At 46.8% G+C, this 16,527-nt stretch overlaps 6 protein-coding genes across 6 annotated transcripts; 3 read left to right on the top strand and 3 right to left on the bottom strand.

Moving 5' to 3' along the window:
* Positions 1-478: 478 nt before the first annotated feature.
* AGABI2DRAFT_207159 (hypothetical protein) lies at positions 479-2,870 on the bottom strand. The gene is made up of 11 exons (XM_006462591.1): positions 2,447-2,870; positions 2,326-2,394; positions 2,209-2,272; positions 1,973-2,162; positions 1,800-1,914; positions 1,606-1,748; positions 1,472-1,553; positions 1,130-1,425; positions 893-1,077; positions 727-838; positions 479-679 (listed from the first exon to the last, which is right to left on the bottom strand). Exons 1-11 carry the CDS (start codon positions 2,838-2,840, stop codon positions 539-541), a joined length of 1,791 nt encoding a protein of 596 aa, XP_006462654.1. The 5' UTR covers positions 2,841-2,870; the 3' UTR covers positions 479-538.
* Positions 2,871-3,047: 177 nt separating this feature from the next.
* Positions 3,048-5,096, bottom strand: AGABI2DRAFT_193766 (hypothetical protein). Its single transcript, XM_006462590.1, has 9 exons — positions 5,079-5,096; positions 4,762-5,025; positions 4,675-4,711; positions 4,603-4,618; positions 4,492-4,546; positions 4,285-4,434; positions 3,598-4,228; positions 3,352-3,544; positions 3,048-3,296 (listed from the first exon to the last, which is right to left on the bottom strand). Exons 2-9 carry the CDS (start codon positions 4,842-4,844, stop codon positions 3,154-3,156), a joined length of 1,308 nt encoding a protein of 435 aa, XP_006462653.1. The 5' UTR covers positions 4,845-5,025; positions 5,079-5,096; the 3' UTR covers positions 3,048-3,153.
* Positions 5,097-5,401: 305 nt separating this feature from the next.
* Positions 5,402-7,063, top strand: AGABI2DRAFT_119499 (hypothetical protein; the record flags this gene model as incomplete). The annotated part of the gene is made up of 14 exons (XM_006462589.1): positions 5,402-5,543; positions 5,593-5,704; positions 5,758-5,803; positions 5,861-5,896; positions 5,944-5,983; positions 6,038-6,093; positions 6,146-6,159; positions 6,218-6,228; positions 6,285-6,342; positions 6,412-6,606; positions 6,671-6,752; positions 6,818-6,878; positions 6,925-6,950; positions 7,013-7,063. 14 exons carry the CDS (start codon positions 5,402-5,404, stop codon positions 7,061-7,063), a joined length of 930 nt encoding a protein of 309 aa, XP_006462652.1.
* Positions 7,064-7,843: 780 nt separating this feature from the next.
* On the top strand, positions 7,844-9,640 carry AGABI2DRAFT_224152 (hypothetical protein). Its single transcript, XM_006462588.1, has 13 exons — positions 7,844-7,992; positions 8,052-8,169; positions 8,222-8,267; positions 8,319-8,354; positions 8,408-8,447; positions 8,503-8,558; positions 8,603-8,616; positions 8,739-8,807; positions 8,864-9,055; positions 9,120-9,201; positions 9,258-9,318; positions 9,383-9,408; positions 9,466-9,640. The coding sequence occupies exons 1-13, from the start codon at positions 7,851-7,853 to the stop codon at positions 9,514-9,516; spliced, it is 933 nt and encodes a 310-aa protein (XP_006462651.1). The 5' UTR covers positions 7,844-7,850; the 3' UTR covers positions 9,517-9,640.
* A 20-nt stretch (positions 9,641-9,660) lies between these two features.
* On the bottom strand, positions 9,661-13,410 carry AGABI2DRAFT_179317 (hypothetical protein). Its single transcript, XM_006462587.1, has 18 exons — positions 13,089-13,410; positions 12,931-13,039; positions 12,864-12,880; positions 12,327-12,815; positions 12,095-12,271; positions 11,977-12,048; positions 11,790-11,921; positions 11,494-11,736; positions 11,357-11,448; positions 11,019-11,297; positions 10,892-10,967; positions 10,769-10,839; positions 10,653-10,711; positions 10,449-10,595; positions 10,257-10,399; positions 10,078-10,203; positions 9,946-10,020; positions 9,661-9,889 (listed from the first exon to the last, which is right to left on the bottom strand). Exons 1-18 carry the CDS (start codon positions 13,203-13,205, stop codon positions 9,761-9,763), a joined length of 2,553 nt encoding a protein of 850 aa, XP_006462650.1. The 5' UTR covers positions 13,206-13,410; the 3' UTR covers positions 9,661-9,760.
* Positions 13,411-14,875: 1,465 nt separating this feature from the next.
* On the top strand, positions 14,876-16,434 carry AGABI2DRAFT_193761 (hypothetical protein). The gene is made up of 9 exons (XM_006462586.1): positions 14,876-15,168; positions 15,242-15,328; positions 15,384-15,614; positions 15,676-15,691; positions 15,745-15,854; positions 15,910-15,987; positions 16,047-16,107; positions 16,164-16,273; positions 16,324-16,434. Exons 1-9 carry the CDS (start codon positions 14,890-14,892, stop codon positions 16,390-16,392), a joined length of 1,041 nt encoding a protein of 346 aa, XP_006462649.1. The 5' UTR covers positions 14,876-14,889; the 3' UTR covers positions 16,393-16,434.
* Positions 16,435-16,527: the final 93 nt, after the last annotated feature.

Genomic DNA, 16,527 nt, shown 5'->3' with positions numbered 1-16,527 from the left:
CGGGTCAAGACCTTGTCGATATTTCTCCATACACCATAGAATATACCTAATAGATTCTTCTGTCAGAATTGGACATGAAAATTACAGAAGGAAGTAACAGACCTTCGATCCCTGACCGCTATACCAGCTTCTCGCATATCCTTCCCCGACATCTTCCAAAGAGCATCCCATGACTCAGGCTGCAACTGTTTTTCCGATGAACGTCCTATGGCTTTGAGGAACTCCCGGGGAGTTGAAACATCTAGTGGCAGAACGAATTTTCCAACTTGTTTGGGAAAGATGCGGGGTTTCGGGACAGAGCGTAGGGCAGACTTGTCGACTAATGTACGCGTGAACTTTGGTGCAGACACGCAAATTCGAGCAAAGGAGCCCAAGCCAGCCAGCATGACGATGGAATGAAGAACGTGGTCCGGCGTCCGCAAATCTTGGGCCACGTGATCCAGGTCAACAACTTCTTCACGAACTGGGACGGCGAAATGTTCCTGAAATGTTCTTAAATTCACATTCACGAAAAGCTCACGACACAGATATACATATATCAAAATACTGGTGCATCGCGCAAGAATAACCTAGATTCCTCTTTCTTCACCCATCGTACAACTGCGTTTGCAGCTCCTATTATGGCGCTTTTAGGCAGTAGCGGAGAAACCGCAACATAAAGTTCGAATGGTTGAGTGATCTGTGACGAGATCAACAATAGAAAGGGCATCAAGTAGGCAAATTTACCCAGCCCATCACACTTTCGGTATCCGTACGAATATACTGAAGTTTCAGAGGCTCTGACTGGCCAGACTTCGCATGGATCGCATCATGCAATAGCTGATACAAGGTAACCAGTCTATAAGCCTGACCATGAGTTTAAATGCGCCCTAAAAAAGTTCAGCGTTCTGACCTTCGTTTCTCGTTGGCGCCATTATATGGGTCTTCGAAAACGGGCAAGGTGATCTGAACTTGTGCACGGGACTTGTATACGAAGTGCCGGAGCCCAGGGACGCCAACTTCGGTGACTGTATAAACACATTGATGTGATAGAATGGTTTTGGCCAACGCGTGTAAGGATCCATCGGTAACAAGTTTCTGTAGTTCTTAGAAGGTGGTAATCACGTAAAAAAAAAAAACGAGGACCTACTTTCGTCGCAACGTCACACCAAGTTTTGACGTAGTCGAAATCTCCGCTGCCGCTGATACAAATCATGATGATATTAGTATCTGGAGTTTCATCATCTGATTTGAGGGAGCTCGTTGAGGCGGCTGAGGGCGGGAGACTTGGATCCAACAAGGGGTTGTCACGAAGTGGGAACGATATATATGCGTTCACGAAGCCAGACGGATTAAACTTTGGAAGACAAACGGGGATCCAAGAGGCCGATGCCTGTGAATTACATATAGAAGGAGAATTGACCGTGTTCAAGAGAATATGGACATCTAAAAGGCGTTCGCCGAGGATAGCTGCATGTGCTGAAGTGCCTACCTGCAGGGTGAACGGAGTGCTTCCTTGGCCGAATGAGAGTGACGACGCGACCTCCAGCCATGAGCATGACGTAAAGTAAGTCCTAGATGGTGGTTAAATAGATGGAGTGAATGCGAGAAGGCGACAGGACCCACTTTGACTTTGCCAGTTGGCACCAATGAATCCGCGATCTTCTTCCTTAGGCTTGGTTCTAATTTGAGACAATGCAGAGAGGAGGAGCTGATGGCTAGATCAAATTCGAGTTCGTCAAGTAATGTCGTAAGGAATGTTTCAGCACCTGAACAAATAGAGGTCAGTGAGTTACATTAAAAAAGAGGGGGTCAAGAACCATCAAGCAAGCGTCGTAGGTCGAAATTAGTCCTCCGTTCGAATATTCTCCTTAATTGCGAAGCAGTCACAATGCTTAAGATTTGGAGGTGTAAGTATTCCAGGTGAGTTCTAGTCTGAGCCATTCCAGAATCAAGATGATGACACTAGCAATGGTTTTATATGTGAACTCACGACAGATTCAGGTTCACCCCATGACGAAACGCAAACATAGTAAAGAGGAGGGCGCAATAGAAAGGTGATCCTCGACTGTCCAGCATTTATACATCGTATCTTGTCACCATCATCGATGAAGACGGATATAAGAGCTTGCATTATGCCGATGGTTGATACCATGCCATCCGAGTTAGAACCCCCTGGCCGACTACAATCATTGCTACACATTCTCACCACAGAAGGATAAAGAGTACCTTATGAATACGGGCTTCCCAGCATCGGTGAGCACGTAATACTCTCGGGGTAAAAACCGAGCAACTAGTGAGACAGATATTCAGAAGGCGAGGGGACATGAAGGCGATGTTACCCACCACCCCCATATGCCAGTTCCTGAAGATCGGGATGTAGCTTCTTGGACCTGAGAACAGGCGATCTATGTCCTTTTTGACTTGGGTTAGAAAATGCAGGCACGTTATCACGAAAGCCTCTCACCTTGCTGGTCCGAAAGGGTTTTCCTTAGCTGATCTCGCAGAAATTTCTTAGACTCCTCGTTTGTTGCTGCAACCGGGCGTGCGGCTTCAAAAGGGTCTTCCTCAGTAATGTCAGTGTCGGTATCCATGTCCTGAATCCATATGCCTTCATTGGTTTCCACGTTCACGACAGACGAAGCTGAGCTCTCCAAAACTTGGTCTCGTTGAGGGTAAGGAACAGGAGGGACCTCGGGCTCATTGGGTGTCGGCGTGCCGTGACTGTGGATATGCAGGCTTGAAAGTGAAGGGGAGGGTCGCAAAGGAGGAATGACAAGGCGGGGAGGAGAAGCAATGTGAGCGCCAAGGCTGGGCGGGGTTGGACGAGAGACTGTCCGGGAGCGAGGGGTATGTGACATCAGTGCGGGGATGAACAGCACATATCGCACATGCTTGCTGCTGCTCACTGAAGATCAACGCTACAAACGCACCTCGTCAAGCACGTGCAAATGACGTTCCTGGTTAGTCCTATTGACCAATATCACCGAAATTAGCGATATGGCACCATCTTCAACATGTTATCTCCCCTCCCCTTACATTGGCTCTTCGGCAAATCACTCGAAGAAGCTGAAACTGATAGCCAAGTGAGTTCTTTCTCGATAAATACAATAACATTGTCAGATTCAATTTAGCATAGGGTGTCAGAACATAGGATTGTGCTTTCGATTCTCTTTATTTCCAAGGGTCAAATATCACCTTTCCAATCTCACCCTTATCAAAAGCACGATAACTCTCCGGCGCTTGGCTGAAATCGACAATCCGGTCAATGAGGCTAGCAGGGTCTCCTACTTTGCCAAAGACATCCTGCCGTTTCACTAGTTCAAGTAAGGGTCAGGAGTGGTGGTCGCACAAATTGAAATTCCCGCTTACCGAGAATATCGAAAGCGAGGGGAAACATTGCACGCGATGGGCAACGTCCGAAGTCGAAAGAGATATTCTTGCCGTATATCTGACGTGTCGTCATAGGAAGCAATGACTCTCCATGGACTCCAACTGAAACAATGACACCGAATGTTCGGACAAGTTCGAAACTCAATTCCAGGGCGCTGACATTTCCGACGACCTAATACAGAGTGTGATCCGTCATTGCACAAAGCCATAGCGTATTCAACCTACCTCCAGCACCGCAGTTGCACCGACACCATTGGTCCATTCATTTACCTTGATTTTGGCTTCATCAATAGACAAAGCGGCAAACTCTCCTGTACCTTTGCCATCGGGACCGATGGCATCGTAAACTGCCTTCACCTTCTCCCTTCGAGCCTCATTGGGATCGATCGCGACAATTCGAAATGGAATATTACGGGTCGCAAGAATATCCAACATGCTAACAGTGGCACAAATGCCAACAGGGCCGAGGCCAATGATTGCGACAGTCAGAACCTTATCGGATTCGAGAAGACTGACTTCATTCCCGGTTGTAACGTTTTGAGAAAAGCAGAGTGGCCATGGCTTTCCTGTGATCACTGCGGCGACTTTGGGATGGTTGATAGCTTGCAAAGCAGCGAATAGTCCAGTTGGCAGGATGTCGGCGAGCATGAGGAGGGAACTGTCAGCAATTTTCGAGAGCGCCTGTTCTTTCAAACTTTCGGGCATCGCGCTTGACCAAGTAGAGGGGTTGCTGAGATTGAAGAGAGTGCCACCTGCCTTTGGGACGCGTACGAATTGAGCTTGACCTCCTTCGAGTGCAGGCGTGCCAAACAAAGAACCATCCGGACATCGGCCTGTGTATCCGAGTCGGCAGACACTAGTAAGGCAGCCTGAGTATGTATCGGACAATCCACCAACTCAAAAGTTACTCACTGGCATTCCCCACAGTTGACTGTGAAGGGAGAAACGACCTTATCTCCTATTTTTAGGCTGGAGTACAAAGCAGGCCTCCCTTCTGCTTTGGCTCCGAAGCTCTCACCGAGGGACACGACTTCGCCGATGAATTCGTGCCCACAAGTATGTCTAATCGTCCAGTCATCATGATAAATATTAAAAACTTGATAGCGTGGGAATATTTACACTTTGTTGTTGATCATCGCCCCGCCGTGACCTCGATAGACGTGCAAATCGCTGCCTGCTCGATGCTCAATATCTAATACACGGGTGCGACTCGCAAATTGTTCTACTGACCGCAAAGTGCGCCAAGCTAGTCAAAAGCTGGATTCAGCACTTTGATCATGTCGAGATTCCGCTATCTCTCACCTTGACTTTTATGATAGCATCATCAGGATGTTGAATACTGTGAAGCCAAGTCAAATATGTCCCTCTACACTGTTTCTGGCGATGCACCTTGGAACGGGGACATCTTCGACCCTGATATCATATGAAGGTGGATGCCAACGAATAGCTTTCTGAATTTCGGGCAAGGGCATGGCGGTATAGTTCTGGGAACAGGAACGACTGACAGGACGGTTATAAGGCAATCCGAATGAAATCGGTTCCCACTCGAATTATCGTGCCGCAACTTAAATGCTCAGCTTTACGGTGTGAAGATCTGGAACTCGATAAACATGACTGAAACCCTTGATTCAGAAGCCCCAGTTTCCTATTATGGTAAACAAATCAAGTTTTCAGCACAACTCAAATACTCAATCTTACGGTGTGAGAACTGCAACGCAAGAGGATGGAAGGCAAATCGTACCCATAGTACGCATCTTGGCTAGATTGAGACCTGACTGCTGAGTTATTTTTAGCTTAGTTCGAAAATCGTCACATCGCTTCGCGCCTAGGCCTCAACCATCAAAGAATAAATGGTTGGTGGCGTTATCTTGCTGAGGTGATTTCTCCACCAACTTGTGTCATCTTTCATTGCGGCCGATTTTGCCGTCGTTTCTTCTCGTTTCAAGTCCCCGAGCTCCACGCTGCAGTCCACAGTTCACCCATATAAGAGCCTATGTAGCCCCAAACCAACAGAACCCACAAATCCAGCATGCTATCTCTTGCTACCTTGACCTTACTCACTTTCGCTACGCTCAGCTACGCCATAGCAGGTCCTGATGCCCTTACAGGAAACACGACTCTCCACGACCCCTCCATGTGTAGAGACGACTCCGGAAAATATTTTGTCTTCTGTGCGTCCATTCCACGATCTTACTTCGACTGAATAAACTGGTCCTCAAGCTACCGGGGTGGGAATTGAAATTAGAACTTCTACTGATCGTACGGCCTGGACCCTCGCTGGAAAAGTGTGGCCTGAGGGAGCACCTTGGACTGACAAATACGCTGCCAATGGGTGCGTACCCAACAGTAGTTTCACCACTCTCATGACTGACTGAAACGCTCCAGTTCACTTTGGGCACCAGATTGCACATATCTTAACGGAGAGTTCTGGGTAAGGATATCAAATGCATCACGACTATTGGAAATGTTTACCTGCTGAAATGCTTAGCTCTATTACTCAGCCTCCACTTCTGGCTCTCGGAAGGTAGTCTTCACCTCCAGCTCCAATTAACTATATTAAACTTCTACTAGTCAGCTATCTTTCTTGCCAAGTCTTCAACTGGTGCTCCTGGTGAGCATATTTTCGCAGCCGAGCAGGCGGAATGTTCAATTTTTTTTACGTTAGGCAATTGGACCCACGAAGGCATGATAACTTCTACATCATGTTCTAATAACTACAATGTAAGTGTTCAAGTACATAAATAGTGAAAACTTATTAACGGCGTGAATCAAGGCCATTGACCCTAAGTAATGCGGATTTTGTCACATCTGGTCAATACTGAAATTTTCACGTTCTACGATATAGCCTTTTGATTGGTGCGTCTTAACAGCTGGACTTTAAACGGGCCCGTATTTTCAACTAGTAACTTCAGACGGTGGTAAATGGTACCTTTCTCTCGGTAGTTTCTGGACAGGTATAAAATCTTTGAAGTCAGTTTGCGTTCATTCTTCCTCAGGACATCAAGCCTCATTTTTTTCTCTCCATATTTCCTGTCGCAGTATCAATCCATCCAATGGCCTCCCTTTCGATGATAGTGACGTCATTCCTCTGGCTCAACGTACTGAAAACAATGGTGCTATGGAAGGTAGCGCCGTTTTCAAATTCAACGATCATTATTACCTCTTCACGAGCTGGGATCGCTGCTGCAATGGTACTTCCAGTACTTACAACATACGCGTTGGGCGCTCTACATCGTAAGTGTAAAACCTTTATCCCCTTTACTTGAATCTTGGATATGATGACTAAACGCACGACTAGGCCTACTGGTGGATATGTCGATAATTCCGGTGTAGCTCTTACGGACGGAGGAGGTACACTTGTTCTCGGCACACACGATAACGTGAGTTTATAATCGATATACTCCAGGAAGCTCTAATAACATGTACACGGCTTTTCTGAAAATAGATTGTCGGTCCCGGTGGCCAAGATATCATGCTCGATGCTGACGGTCCGATTCTCGTCTACCGTAAGCTTCTCATCTCGATCCTTTCTAGCATGCTCAAAATCGTCAGATTATTATACCCCTGATGGTAATTTCGTGAGCAGTTTATCCAATTTATTTTCTCTTTCCAGTTGACTGATGACTTGTCAAACGAATAGCTTGGGATAAACCGGCTTGATTTCTCTAGTGGTTGGCCCGTCGTTGTCTAAAACAGGCATTTATATCACCCTTACGGAGCTCTGAAGTACTTGCCGAGAGCTCAGAGCTGCTACGACCTCGCCTATGGACATGTACCCACAATTATGCCTAATTGCGTCCAGACATACAGTATGCATCAATGTTCGTACCAGTGGGAACATTTACACTTTGTTCACCTCTCCACAATCATATGCTAAATACTTCAATCGAAGCAAGATTCAGTTCTTCCGCCTACCTTATCATCTGGATTCTGTATGCTGGATTCTGTGAAACTAAATCAGGTCTGTCGCGCCAACTCAGTGCCAATAACTTCCTATTACCTGGCCTATGTTCATCCGGCCCACCCAGCAAAATGGACTGAAGGGAGCGGACCGGAGGCGGACCGCATTCGATCCCGCTTCCGGTTAGTGACTTGGCCAGATGATTTTCTACCTCACTCGATTGTGCACCTGACTCCCGAGCACATTTCTAGTCAAATTCGCAATTCGCCGCAATACGCTTCTTCTGCTAACAAAGAGTAGATGGATCCCACATGGTGACATCAGGCTGAGGCTACGGCCCTATTGCTATTTGTCCTATTGCATTACTCAGGTTTCTCCGTGGATTTAATCTTTTCATTCATTCGATTTCGCCGTCGCTCTTCCTGATTTATGAGATTTGCCACACAATGCTACTTTTCACGTCACTCGCGAAGTTCATCGCTATGTTCTGTGCCACGCTTCTTACAGATATAGGGCACTGGTTCATCTATTAAAGAGCCCGCTGGGCCGCTGGAACAGAAGGAACCCACAGCTCAACATGCGCTCTCTTTTTGTGTTAGCTCTGCTCTCTTTTGCTTCCCTCGGATATGCCGTTGTAGGCCCAGGAGTCGTTACAGGAAACACGGCTGTCCACGACCCTACTATGTGTAAAGACAACTCTGGAAAATACTTTGTCTTCTGTGCGTCCGTTTGGAAGGATCCTGCTTTTGAAGGAGTAATCTCATTAATTAATTTCAAGCTACTGGGACGGGGATCGAGATCAGAACCTCTACTGATCGGACGGCATGGACTTTCGCTGGAAGAGTATGGCCCAATGGAGCACCTTGGACAGACAAATATACACTCACTTCCAATGGGTATGTTGGCAGAGGTAGTAATTACTTCTCTGACGCACCTCGAAATTTCTAGTGCGATATGGGCCCCGGATTGTACCTACATTAATGGACAGTTCTGGGTAGGTAGACCCAGATGCATCTTTGGAAATACCAGCTTAATCCTTGCCCAGCTTTATTACTCGGCTTCCAGCTTCGGCTCGCAGAATGTAAGCTCGTTCTTCTCTCAGAATTAAATCTTTCTATATTGTACCCTCGACAGTCGGCTATCTTCCTTGCCAAGTCTTCCACTGGTGCTCCCGGTGAGTATAAGATCCTGGCATGGGCGAAGTGGAGCTCTCATCCTTTTCGTTTCAGGCAGTTGGAGCCACGAAGGCATGGTGACTTCTTCGTCCCCTTCCAATAACTATAATGTAAGTGTTCAATTGATAAAGAAACATCTTCTGACAGTTCTTAGGCCATTGATCCCAAGTACGTGCGGGTTCTATCAAATACAACCAATACTAAGTCACGATTTTGAATTCCATGAAATAGTCTCTTGATCGGTGCGTCTTATCAATTGAACCTTGAATCCAGGCTGTTTTTTAAACCGGTTGCTTCATAGATGGTGGTAGATGGTTCCTTTCCCTCGGTAGTTTCTGGACAGGTATCAAGTCTATGAAGTTAGTCTCCTCTTTTCTATCTTCTTCACAACATCAAGCCTCATTCCTCTTTCAAGTATAAACCCATCCAATGGTTTCCTCGCAGATACCAGAGTCACCGCTCTTTCTCAACGTACAGCAAACAGTGGTGCCATCGAAGCCAGCGTCATTTTCAAATTCAACAACTCTTATTATCTCTTCACAAGTTGGGATAACTGCTGCAGAGGCACTTCTAGTACTTACAACATACGTGTCGGACGCTCTAACTCGTAAGTGTGAAACATTTCCTCCCTCCCTTCCTCTTATTGGATATATGACTGAACATGAGGTTAGGCCTACTGGTGGGTTTGTCGATCAAAATGGAGTAGCTCTTACAAATGGAGGTGGTACACTTGTTCTCGGCTCGCATGATAACGTGAGTTTTCAATCAAAATATTCCAGAATGCTCGAATGACATATACACTGCAATAGATCGTCGGTCCCGGTGGCCAAGACATCATGCTCGATGGCGACGGTCCGATTCTGATCTACCGTAAGCACTCCATCCCCCATATCTTTCAACTACAACTAAGCAAATACATTTCATTATCACACAGATTATTATACACCTTCTGGTAGCTTCGTAAGCAATCTACTCTCCTTTTTCAAATTAATCGATGACTTGATATCAAACAAATAGCTTGGAATCAACAGGCTCGATTTCTCCAGTGGCTGGCCCGTCGTTGTCTGAAAAGGAGGCCAAAATGCATCAGGGAACAGAAAATGTATGGACATATTACTAAGATGAAGATGAATATACAAAGGAGCACTGGATTAAATTCGATAACAGAGATACTATATGCAGCGAGGAAAATGCAACAAGGAAAACAAGTTGGATAAAAGCAAGAAAAAAATGGGGTGGGCTACACAAACCCTTTCAATAGCTTGGATATAAGATCTCCGTTTGTGATGTTTGAAGAGAGCGAACGCGTGATCTACGCATCCTTCGGTATCTGGGATATGAACCCTTCATTTGCAACCTCAATCAAAAACTTTTCTACAACTGCCTTTCCTTTTTGTAAGTTGAGCAGGGATATACGCTCATTGGGTAAATGCGCTTGGTCCTAAAAACGAAGGTTTAATTGCGAGAATCACAAAAGTAGTAGAGTCGGAAACGCACGGAACTCTGCCCCATAGGCAGGTGCAGCGCATGGCATTTAAACTCTTTCTCAAGCCAAGGAACAGAAGGGATAGACTATTTAAAAACCTGTGTCAGCAATCCGAATAGATTACGAGTCGATGAGTTACTCACACCACCCTCTCGTATCCGCAATGGTTCCATATCCCACTCTTTTGCGACAGCATTCTCCAAGGCCTTAAAGTAAGGGTCATAATCGACTTCGCCCAACCACCAGTTCGCTGTATGTTGGACATCAACCTGAGAGGAAAGAAGTCAAGGGGACCATTCGTTTGAATAACCAAGAGACAAACCTGGAGTTTATTTGGACTCTCGAAACCGTCAAAAGTCTTTTTGAGAAAAGAGACTACAGAGGCAACAATAACCTCAAGGTCCTGATTGGGCACGATACGCAACGAAATTTGAGCTTTGACCTTGCTGGGGATGATCGTAGCATCTTCATTTATCGTAAGTTCCAAAGCGCTGAGCACGAGTCAAAAGCGTACTCTTAGGCCCACTTATCTCAATATTATGAATCGTCAAGGACGGTTCACACCATCTCGAACGTAAATGTGACGCGGGTTTGCAAGTCACGTCTGACAGTAACTGATATAATTCTTCTTCTTCCTTCGTGGCTGGTTGTACACAGTCATCTGGTTTCATCAAGTGTCAGCCGGAAGAGTGGAGACTTGGAATGAACTACCACTAACAGAAGCCAGGTACTAGAATGCGACCACTACAGTCTCTAAGTTTTGCAAGGAGGTGAACCCTGCAGGTGAAGAAATTGATCAACCCTTGTGTGCATATAAGAGTAAAATGGACGAACATGTCGGTCATTGGTTCCACTGTGACACCACCTTCAATACCGGAATGTAGATCTGGCTTATCGTTCGAAATCTGAGGACCAAGATCAGCCGCAGTACCATACCGAGCCGGGGAGATGACATACAACCATACTACAATGGATAACACCCCTCGAGCCATAGGTCAAACAAGCTCTATCTTCCGCGATCCAAGTGGAATTACTGTAGAGATAGATCATGAGCAACAACCACCAGAATGATTACATGACTCACCTAACAAGAATTTCATCAATGTGTCCAATCGAGTCTTTGTACTTCCTTACTGTCTCGTTGAATCGAGCACTCCCCACTTCCTCCTCACCCTCGACCAAGAAGACCAGATCAACGCCCAGGGCCCTTTGGGCGATGAGATCGGCTGCAGCACATGCGACAGCAATTATCGGGCCCTTGTCGTCCGTTACACCCCGCCCATATAGATATCCATTTTTCCCCGTCAGGACAAACGGATCAGAGTCCCAGCCTTCTGGAGGAGCTGAAATGACGTCGTAGTGTCTAATGAGTCGGGTCGTTTGATGTTAATGACTAAACAGTGGTAGTAGGAAGAAACGAACCCGTAGAAGAGAATACGAGGTTTTGGTTTGTCACTCTTCCGACCCTCGAACGTTCCTAGCACAATCGGATTGCCACCTTCACCGGTGGGAAGCTGTTTCCCTGAGTATGAGTCTCACAGACAAGCAAAATCGCTCACAAGTGTAGCCTGAGCACCGAGTTGGGACAGATACTTTTTCAGCCACACACCGGCTTGTCGACAATCCTCTCTGTGCTTCAGTTGTGAGCTCACACTTGGTATGGCTACAAAATTGTAAAGGGTATAAAACAGGGTTTCTACAAGGTTGCGCGGCACGGAGCCAGTGAGTTGTTGAGTGGAAGAAGAACTGAATCTGTTCTGGAGAGATTGTTGTCCAACCTTGGGGGTGAACACTTCCCAAACCTAGAGAGCGATGAATCAACATCTTGGAAACTTGTGACTGTTTTGTGAGCGACCTTGATTTGGGAGTCACTGCCACCAGTTGTGAGGCAAATTCCACCGGTCGGGAACTGTGTTACGACAGAAGACAGTACGATATTCGTATGTGCATCCCATTCAGCTATGCAATCGAAAGCTGAAGACCAGCGCTAAGGAATGAGATAATGAGTAAAGGTCAAGAAAACGCCATAGAAGCAAAATGACCTTGACACGACCATCGGCGGAGCAACTGAATAAGTCTTGGTCAAAAATTGACAAAGACAGAATATCAACACCCTGGAAGAGATTAACCAGCAGTCATCAAAAAGGCCGAAAAAAATACCTCTTGAACAATGATGGTGCGAATGGCCGTTTTGGTCTCAAGGTCAAGCACCTTGACATATCCATCCTGACAGCCAGCAGCAATGATGTCGCCTTTGGCCACCAGCGATAGAACCGCCCCATGCTCACATGAAAATTGGTGGATCAGGTTTGGACGATCTGCTGAACAATCCCAGAGCTGGAATAAAGGTTCTGGGTCAAGAGAAGTGTCTTGGTAAGGCATGCAGACTGACTTTAACAACCTCGTCTCCACTACCGGTTGCAAGTCGGACGCCGTCCTCGTCGTCGAGAATAGCCATACAGTAGATGTAGCCCCAATGCGCGGAATCGATAACGTTGCATGCGGGTATACTAAAATAGGCCTGGGGAGGCGTGATATCTGCTTGATCTAAGTCTGGTGTATCGCGGCCATGGAGACGGGGCAGTACATTGAAAGCATGGACATCGGCAGGTCTGCGTTGATATATTGGATAGCTATCGAAGAACTTGTGTGCTTGGCGGGATGTATGGGTGGGAGTGGTTTTTCCACTCGACGTAGATTCTGCCGGAGGAGACGATGTTGATGGTGAACGGAAGCTGATCCACTGGAGTGAAGTGTTCTGACAACCCACAAACAAAACCTGGCGGGTTGAAGACCAAGCAAGGGAGAACAAGTCGCCGGAGCATGTCTCGAGATAAGGCACGATCACATAGAGTGGCGACAAGGATTTGGTACACCAGACCTGCCATACACTGAGCATATACTATGGGATGGGCGACAGGATGCATACCCGAACTGTACTATCGCCTGAAAGCGGTATTAGTCGGGAAAAGGATGGAGGCCGAAGCTGCACGCACCGCTAGAGCTGAAGAGCCATGCTTTGTCTTTGGCGATCTCCAAGGCCAGGACGCTGCCGGTGTGGCCACGGAGGGTGTTCTTGAGAGAGAAAGTCTGCTTATCCCATACCTAGAAGGGAGCGTCAGAACGGGAGCGGCAAAGCTGGCAGGGCACGGACGAGGATGTCGCCAGTTTGGCTTCCAGAAAAGATGAACTTGTCGGTTGCGGCCAAGCTGAGAACGGAGCTCTTGTTGTGCTGGAGCGAGTGGAGGAGGAACGGGGATGCGTCGCCCATGGATGCAGCTGGGCAGAGAGGCAGCCAAGCCCAGCGCAGACATGGCGGAGGGACACGATGCAATGACGCAATGCCATTTCAACGCTGATGCCTCTCTCCGACTCCGACTCTCTCCCAGACCATGCCACCCTCTTTACTCGCCCTCAGCACAAGCGGCGCCGACCGCGTCCAAACGGTGTCGCCAAAGGTACACTCGTGCCTCTCCTTCTCCCAACACGACCTTGATAAGACTATGGACAGCTTCCGAACCAATCGAGCTAACATCGGACGACGAACCGAATCCTTCTCCGCCCAAACGCAAACGCAAACGCGGCCGTACATCGTCCTTGACCGACGTAATCGACCTTTGCGCCGATGACCGTGAAGTCGCCCCCAGGCCTCCTAGGAAGAGTCGGAAGAGCGCCCCACGGAAAGACGAAGTCATCGTGCTCTTGTCTAGCGATAACGAGGAACCTAATTCCAAAGCCGTGAATAATGGCCACTCGCAAGCAGCTTCCCTACCGCCCATCGAAATACTGCATCCAGAGGAAAGCGATTTCGCGACAGATACAGCTAATGCCTCTGAACAGCCCGAACTTCCTGCCCCTCAAATCGGATCATCGCCTGCTTCACCGGTAGCTGAATCTCCCAGCGACAAACACACAACGGAGGTCCTGCCGGATGAAGACAGGAGGACATCAGGGCCTCTACAACATATTTACAATGAGGCGTTTCAAAACACATCTCAATCTGATGAGGTGGACATCTGTTCTCCGGTCTTTTCGTGGAAGGCTCGCCCCAAACCGAATCAAAATTGCGAGCCTCGTCATCTTCCTTTGTCCAACCCACCTCTGCTTACACCCAGCTTCTTCAAGAGGATTCAAAATGCTCTCTCCGCGCCACAAAAACCTACTTCCTCAGTGCAAAATGATCTACCAAAAGGATCTCCTCCCAATCTGCGTCCCCCAACGCCTCCAGTGAAGAGTGACTTAGTTCCTGCTACATCTTCCAATGCAACCTCAGAAGTTGGAGAGCGAGGGAGTCCAAGTCAAACTTCGACTATACTTGACAAGCCCATGCCGCAGAAACCCCTGCCTGAGTGTGTAACAGCCGTAAAAGAAATTGCTGAGGATAATCCTCTTGGAATTTCTCCTGCCGAGGTCGTTGAAGCAGGTGCACTGCGCACCGCCTCACCGCCATCGCCAGTGAAGGAAGCTACTCCCTCTGCGGCACCACAATCCGAGGTCACGGCACAACTAAGCACCTATAATGGCCACGACACCTCAAGTACAATTGACGTGGCACACCAATCTTCATCTACATCATCACCCAAAAACATGACTACGAGTAAAATTGAGCCGACAGCTTCATGGCAGAAAATCAATGGCTTTGGACGATCAGAAGCAGACATACAAGAAATTGAAGCTATGTTGTTACCGGAGGCCTCCGATGACATGACTGACGAGGAATTACTAGCTATGGGACTTTGTTATCCTGAATATTGACGAGACGAGTTGATCTAGCTTTTATCATGTCGTATTTTTTTCTGCATTTAAATAGGGGGGAGGATTTTCTGTACTTGCTATCATTTCGTACTCTATTTTTGTATATCTATACACTTAATCGAATAGTTGTTCTCATCATTGAATAATGCCTTGAACCTTCTGTTTCTCTTCAATATCAACCTTCGTCAATTTCTAGCGATATGCATTCTATTCTTCGCTCTAACACACGATGTTACCTTTCTTGCAATGGTGCCAAGAATATCAAGAAGTTGTACTTCAGAGGCCTTGCGACTCAGACATCAATATCACCAGTGACACTCAAACGGTCGTATCTCTATGTTCCCTCATCCTCGGACAGAATGCTTGAAAAAACGAAAGCATCACCATCTGATGTGTTTGTGTATGACTTAGAGGACAGTGTGTCTCCTGTCCCTGCGGACAAAGCGAATGCCAGGGAACGGTTGAGGGAGTTCTTACGCGTCAGTCGCCTGTCCCGATCTTCTGCTTTGATTCCTAACGAGACTTGCTCCGGTGGCACCGCGGGTTATGTAGAAAGATCCTATTTCGAATCACGACCGGGTTGGCGTACGTGTTAATGACATTAGTACACCATATTTTGAGGAAGACATGAAGGCTATCGTAAGTCCTCTCATTACTCAAAGGAAGTCATCATGAACCTCTTATCTGCACTCAGGTATCCCTTCCAAATGTAACAAACCTCATCCTTCCGAAAATTCATAGTGCCCAGGACTTGGATCGCGTTTCAGACATCGTCTTTAAATTGTACAGGGATACAGAACGAGAAGCTGTTTTGAACATCATTCCAAGTATTGAAAGTGCTAGAGCAATGGTTAATATTGAGAAGATAGCTGGCTGGAGTTCGAAAGGTGGAATTCAAATGGGCGGGGTTTTGAGTGCATTATTGGTTCGTCTGAATCCATAACTTCTCTTCATTGTCAACAAAGAATGACCTATGTGGAGTATAGTTTGCTGCTGAGGACTGTGAGTAAACTTTCTCGTAATTCATAGGGATACTAAAACATGAAGTGTCATAGATTGTGCGGATACTTCGATTGTAAGAACACCCTCAAGACGGGAACTCCTTTACACTCGATCTCAGATTGTTATTACGGCGAAAGCGTTTGGCCTAGATGCTATTGACATGGTACATCCTGACTCTTCTGCCTTGGGGAACTGCAATGCTCATGGGGAGATGGCAGGTTTGTGTGCAATATAAAGATTTGAAAGTCCTTGAAGATGAGTGCGTTGATGGGAGGCAACTTGGCTTCACTGGTAAAGTGCGTTATATTCATTTCTTGCTTTGATGCCAATTTGACGCATATCGTGGATATTATAGCAAGCTATCCACCCTGCACAGGTTGAAACCATCCAATCGACATATGTTCCTACGTCCAAAGGTAAAATTAGTCGTGGAATTTGAATTTAACGGGTTATATTGAATATCTATGTGCAGAAATTCTTCGTGCAGCGAAGATATTACACCAGATGAAGCTTGCACATGAAGCTGAGAAAGGAGCTATTGGTTTAGAAGGTGAAATGATTGATGCACCCATGATCAAGCAGGTAAGTTGTCTGCAGTTGAACGAAACGACCGCCCATATATCTTTCCTCAGGCAGAAAAGATCGTCACTATTGCAAAGGCAGCTGGTTTGGCTATACCTGATGTATCATCTTCTACTTAATTTACATACAAGTTACTATGAAAATATCTATGAACCATTGACTCAACCCCATTACCCCATGTTGTGGCACAGCCACCGAGTCACTAACTTCGAGTTCCACCACCACTATCCTACCACTATCAAAAGTCAAGCATT

This window comes from Agaricus bisporus, assembly GCF_000300575.1.
Source record: "Agaricus bisporus var. bisporus H97 unplaced genomic scaffold AGABI2scaffold_7, whole genome shotgun sequence".
Classification (NCBI taxonomy): domain Eukaryota; kingdom Fungi; phylum Basidiomycota; class Agaricomycetes; order Agaricales; family Agaricaceae; genus Agaricus; species Agaricus bisporus.
The sequence above is the reverse complement of the archived record's forward strand: the minus strand, read 5'-3'. Positions and strand labels throughout refer to the sequence as shown.

Coding starts and splice junctions, on each gene's coding strand:
- AGABI2DRAFT_179317 (XM_006462587.1), bottom strand. CDS start 13,205: ATGGGCGACGCATCCCCGTTCCTCCTCCACTCGCTCCAGCACAACAAG. Junction 10,204..10,256: donor AGAGTCCAAATAAACTCCAG/GTTTGTCTCTTG, acceptor CTTTCCTCTCAG/GTTGATGTCCAACATACAGC. Junction 9,890..9,945: donor TGCCTATGGGGCAGAGTTCC/GTGCGTTTCCGA, acceptor CTTCGTTTTTAG/GACCAAGCGCATTTACCCAA.
- AGABI2DRAFT_193761 (XM_006462586.1), top strand. CDS start 14,890: ATGCATTCTATTCTTCGCTCTAACACACGATGTTACCTTTCTTGCAAT. Junction 15,169..15,241: donor GGTTGAGGGAGTTCTTACGC/GTCAGTCGCCTG, acceptor CGGGTTATGTAG/AAAGATCCTATTTCGAATCA. Junction 16,274..16,323: donor ATGCACCCATGATCAAGCAG/GTAAGTTGTCTG, acceptor ATCTTTCCTCAG/GCAGAAAAGATCGTCACTAT.
- AGABI2DRAFT_207159 (XM_006462591.1), bottom strand. CDS start 2,840: ATGTCACATACCCCTCGCTCCCGGACAGTCTCTCGTCCAACCCCGCCC. Junction 2,273..2,325: donor GGAACTGGCATATGGGGGTG/GTGGGTAACATC, acceptor CTGTCTCACTAG/TTGCTCGGTTTTTACCCCGA. Junction 1,915..1,972: donor GGGGTGAACCTGAATCTGTC/GTGAGTTCACAT, acceptor GGAATGGCTCAG/ACTAGAACTCACCTGGAATA.
- AGABI2DRAFT_193766 (XM_006462590.1), bottom strand. CDS start 4,844: ATGCCCTTGCCCGAAATTCAGAAAGCTATTCGTTGGCATCCACCTTCA. Junction 4,712..4,761: donor GAAGATGTCCCCGTTCCAAG/GTGCATCGCCAG, acceptor TTGGCTTCACAG/TATTCAACATCCTGATGATG. Junction 3,297..3,351: donor CCTCGCTTTCGATATTCTCG/GTAAGCGGGAAT, acceptor TACTTGAACTAG/TGAAACGGCAGGATGTCTTT.
- AGABI2DRAFT_224152 (XM_006462588.1), top strand. CDS start 7,851: ATGCGCTCTCTTTTTGTGTTAGCTCTGCTCTCTTTTGCTTCCCTCGGA. Junction 8,355..8,407: donor CCAGCTTCGGCTCGCAGAAT/GTAAGCTCGTTC, acceptor TACCCTCGACAG/TCGGCTATCTTCCTTGCCAA. Junction 9,319..9,382: donor CGGTCCGATTCTGATCTACC/GTAAGCACTCCA, acceptor ATTATCACACAG/ATTATTATACACCTTCTGGT.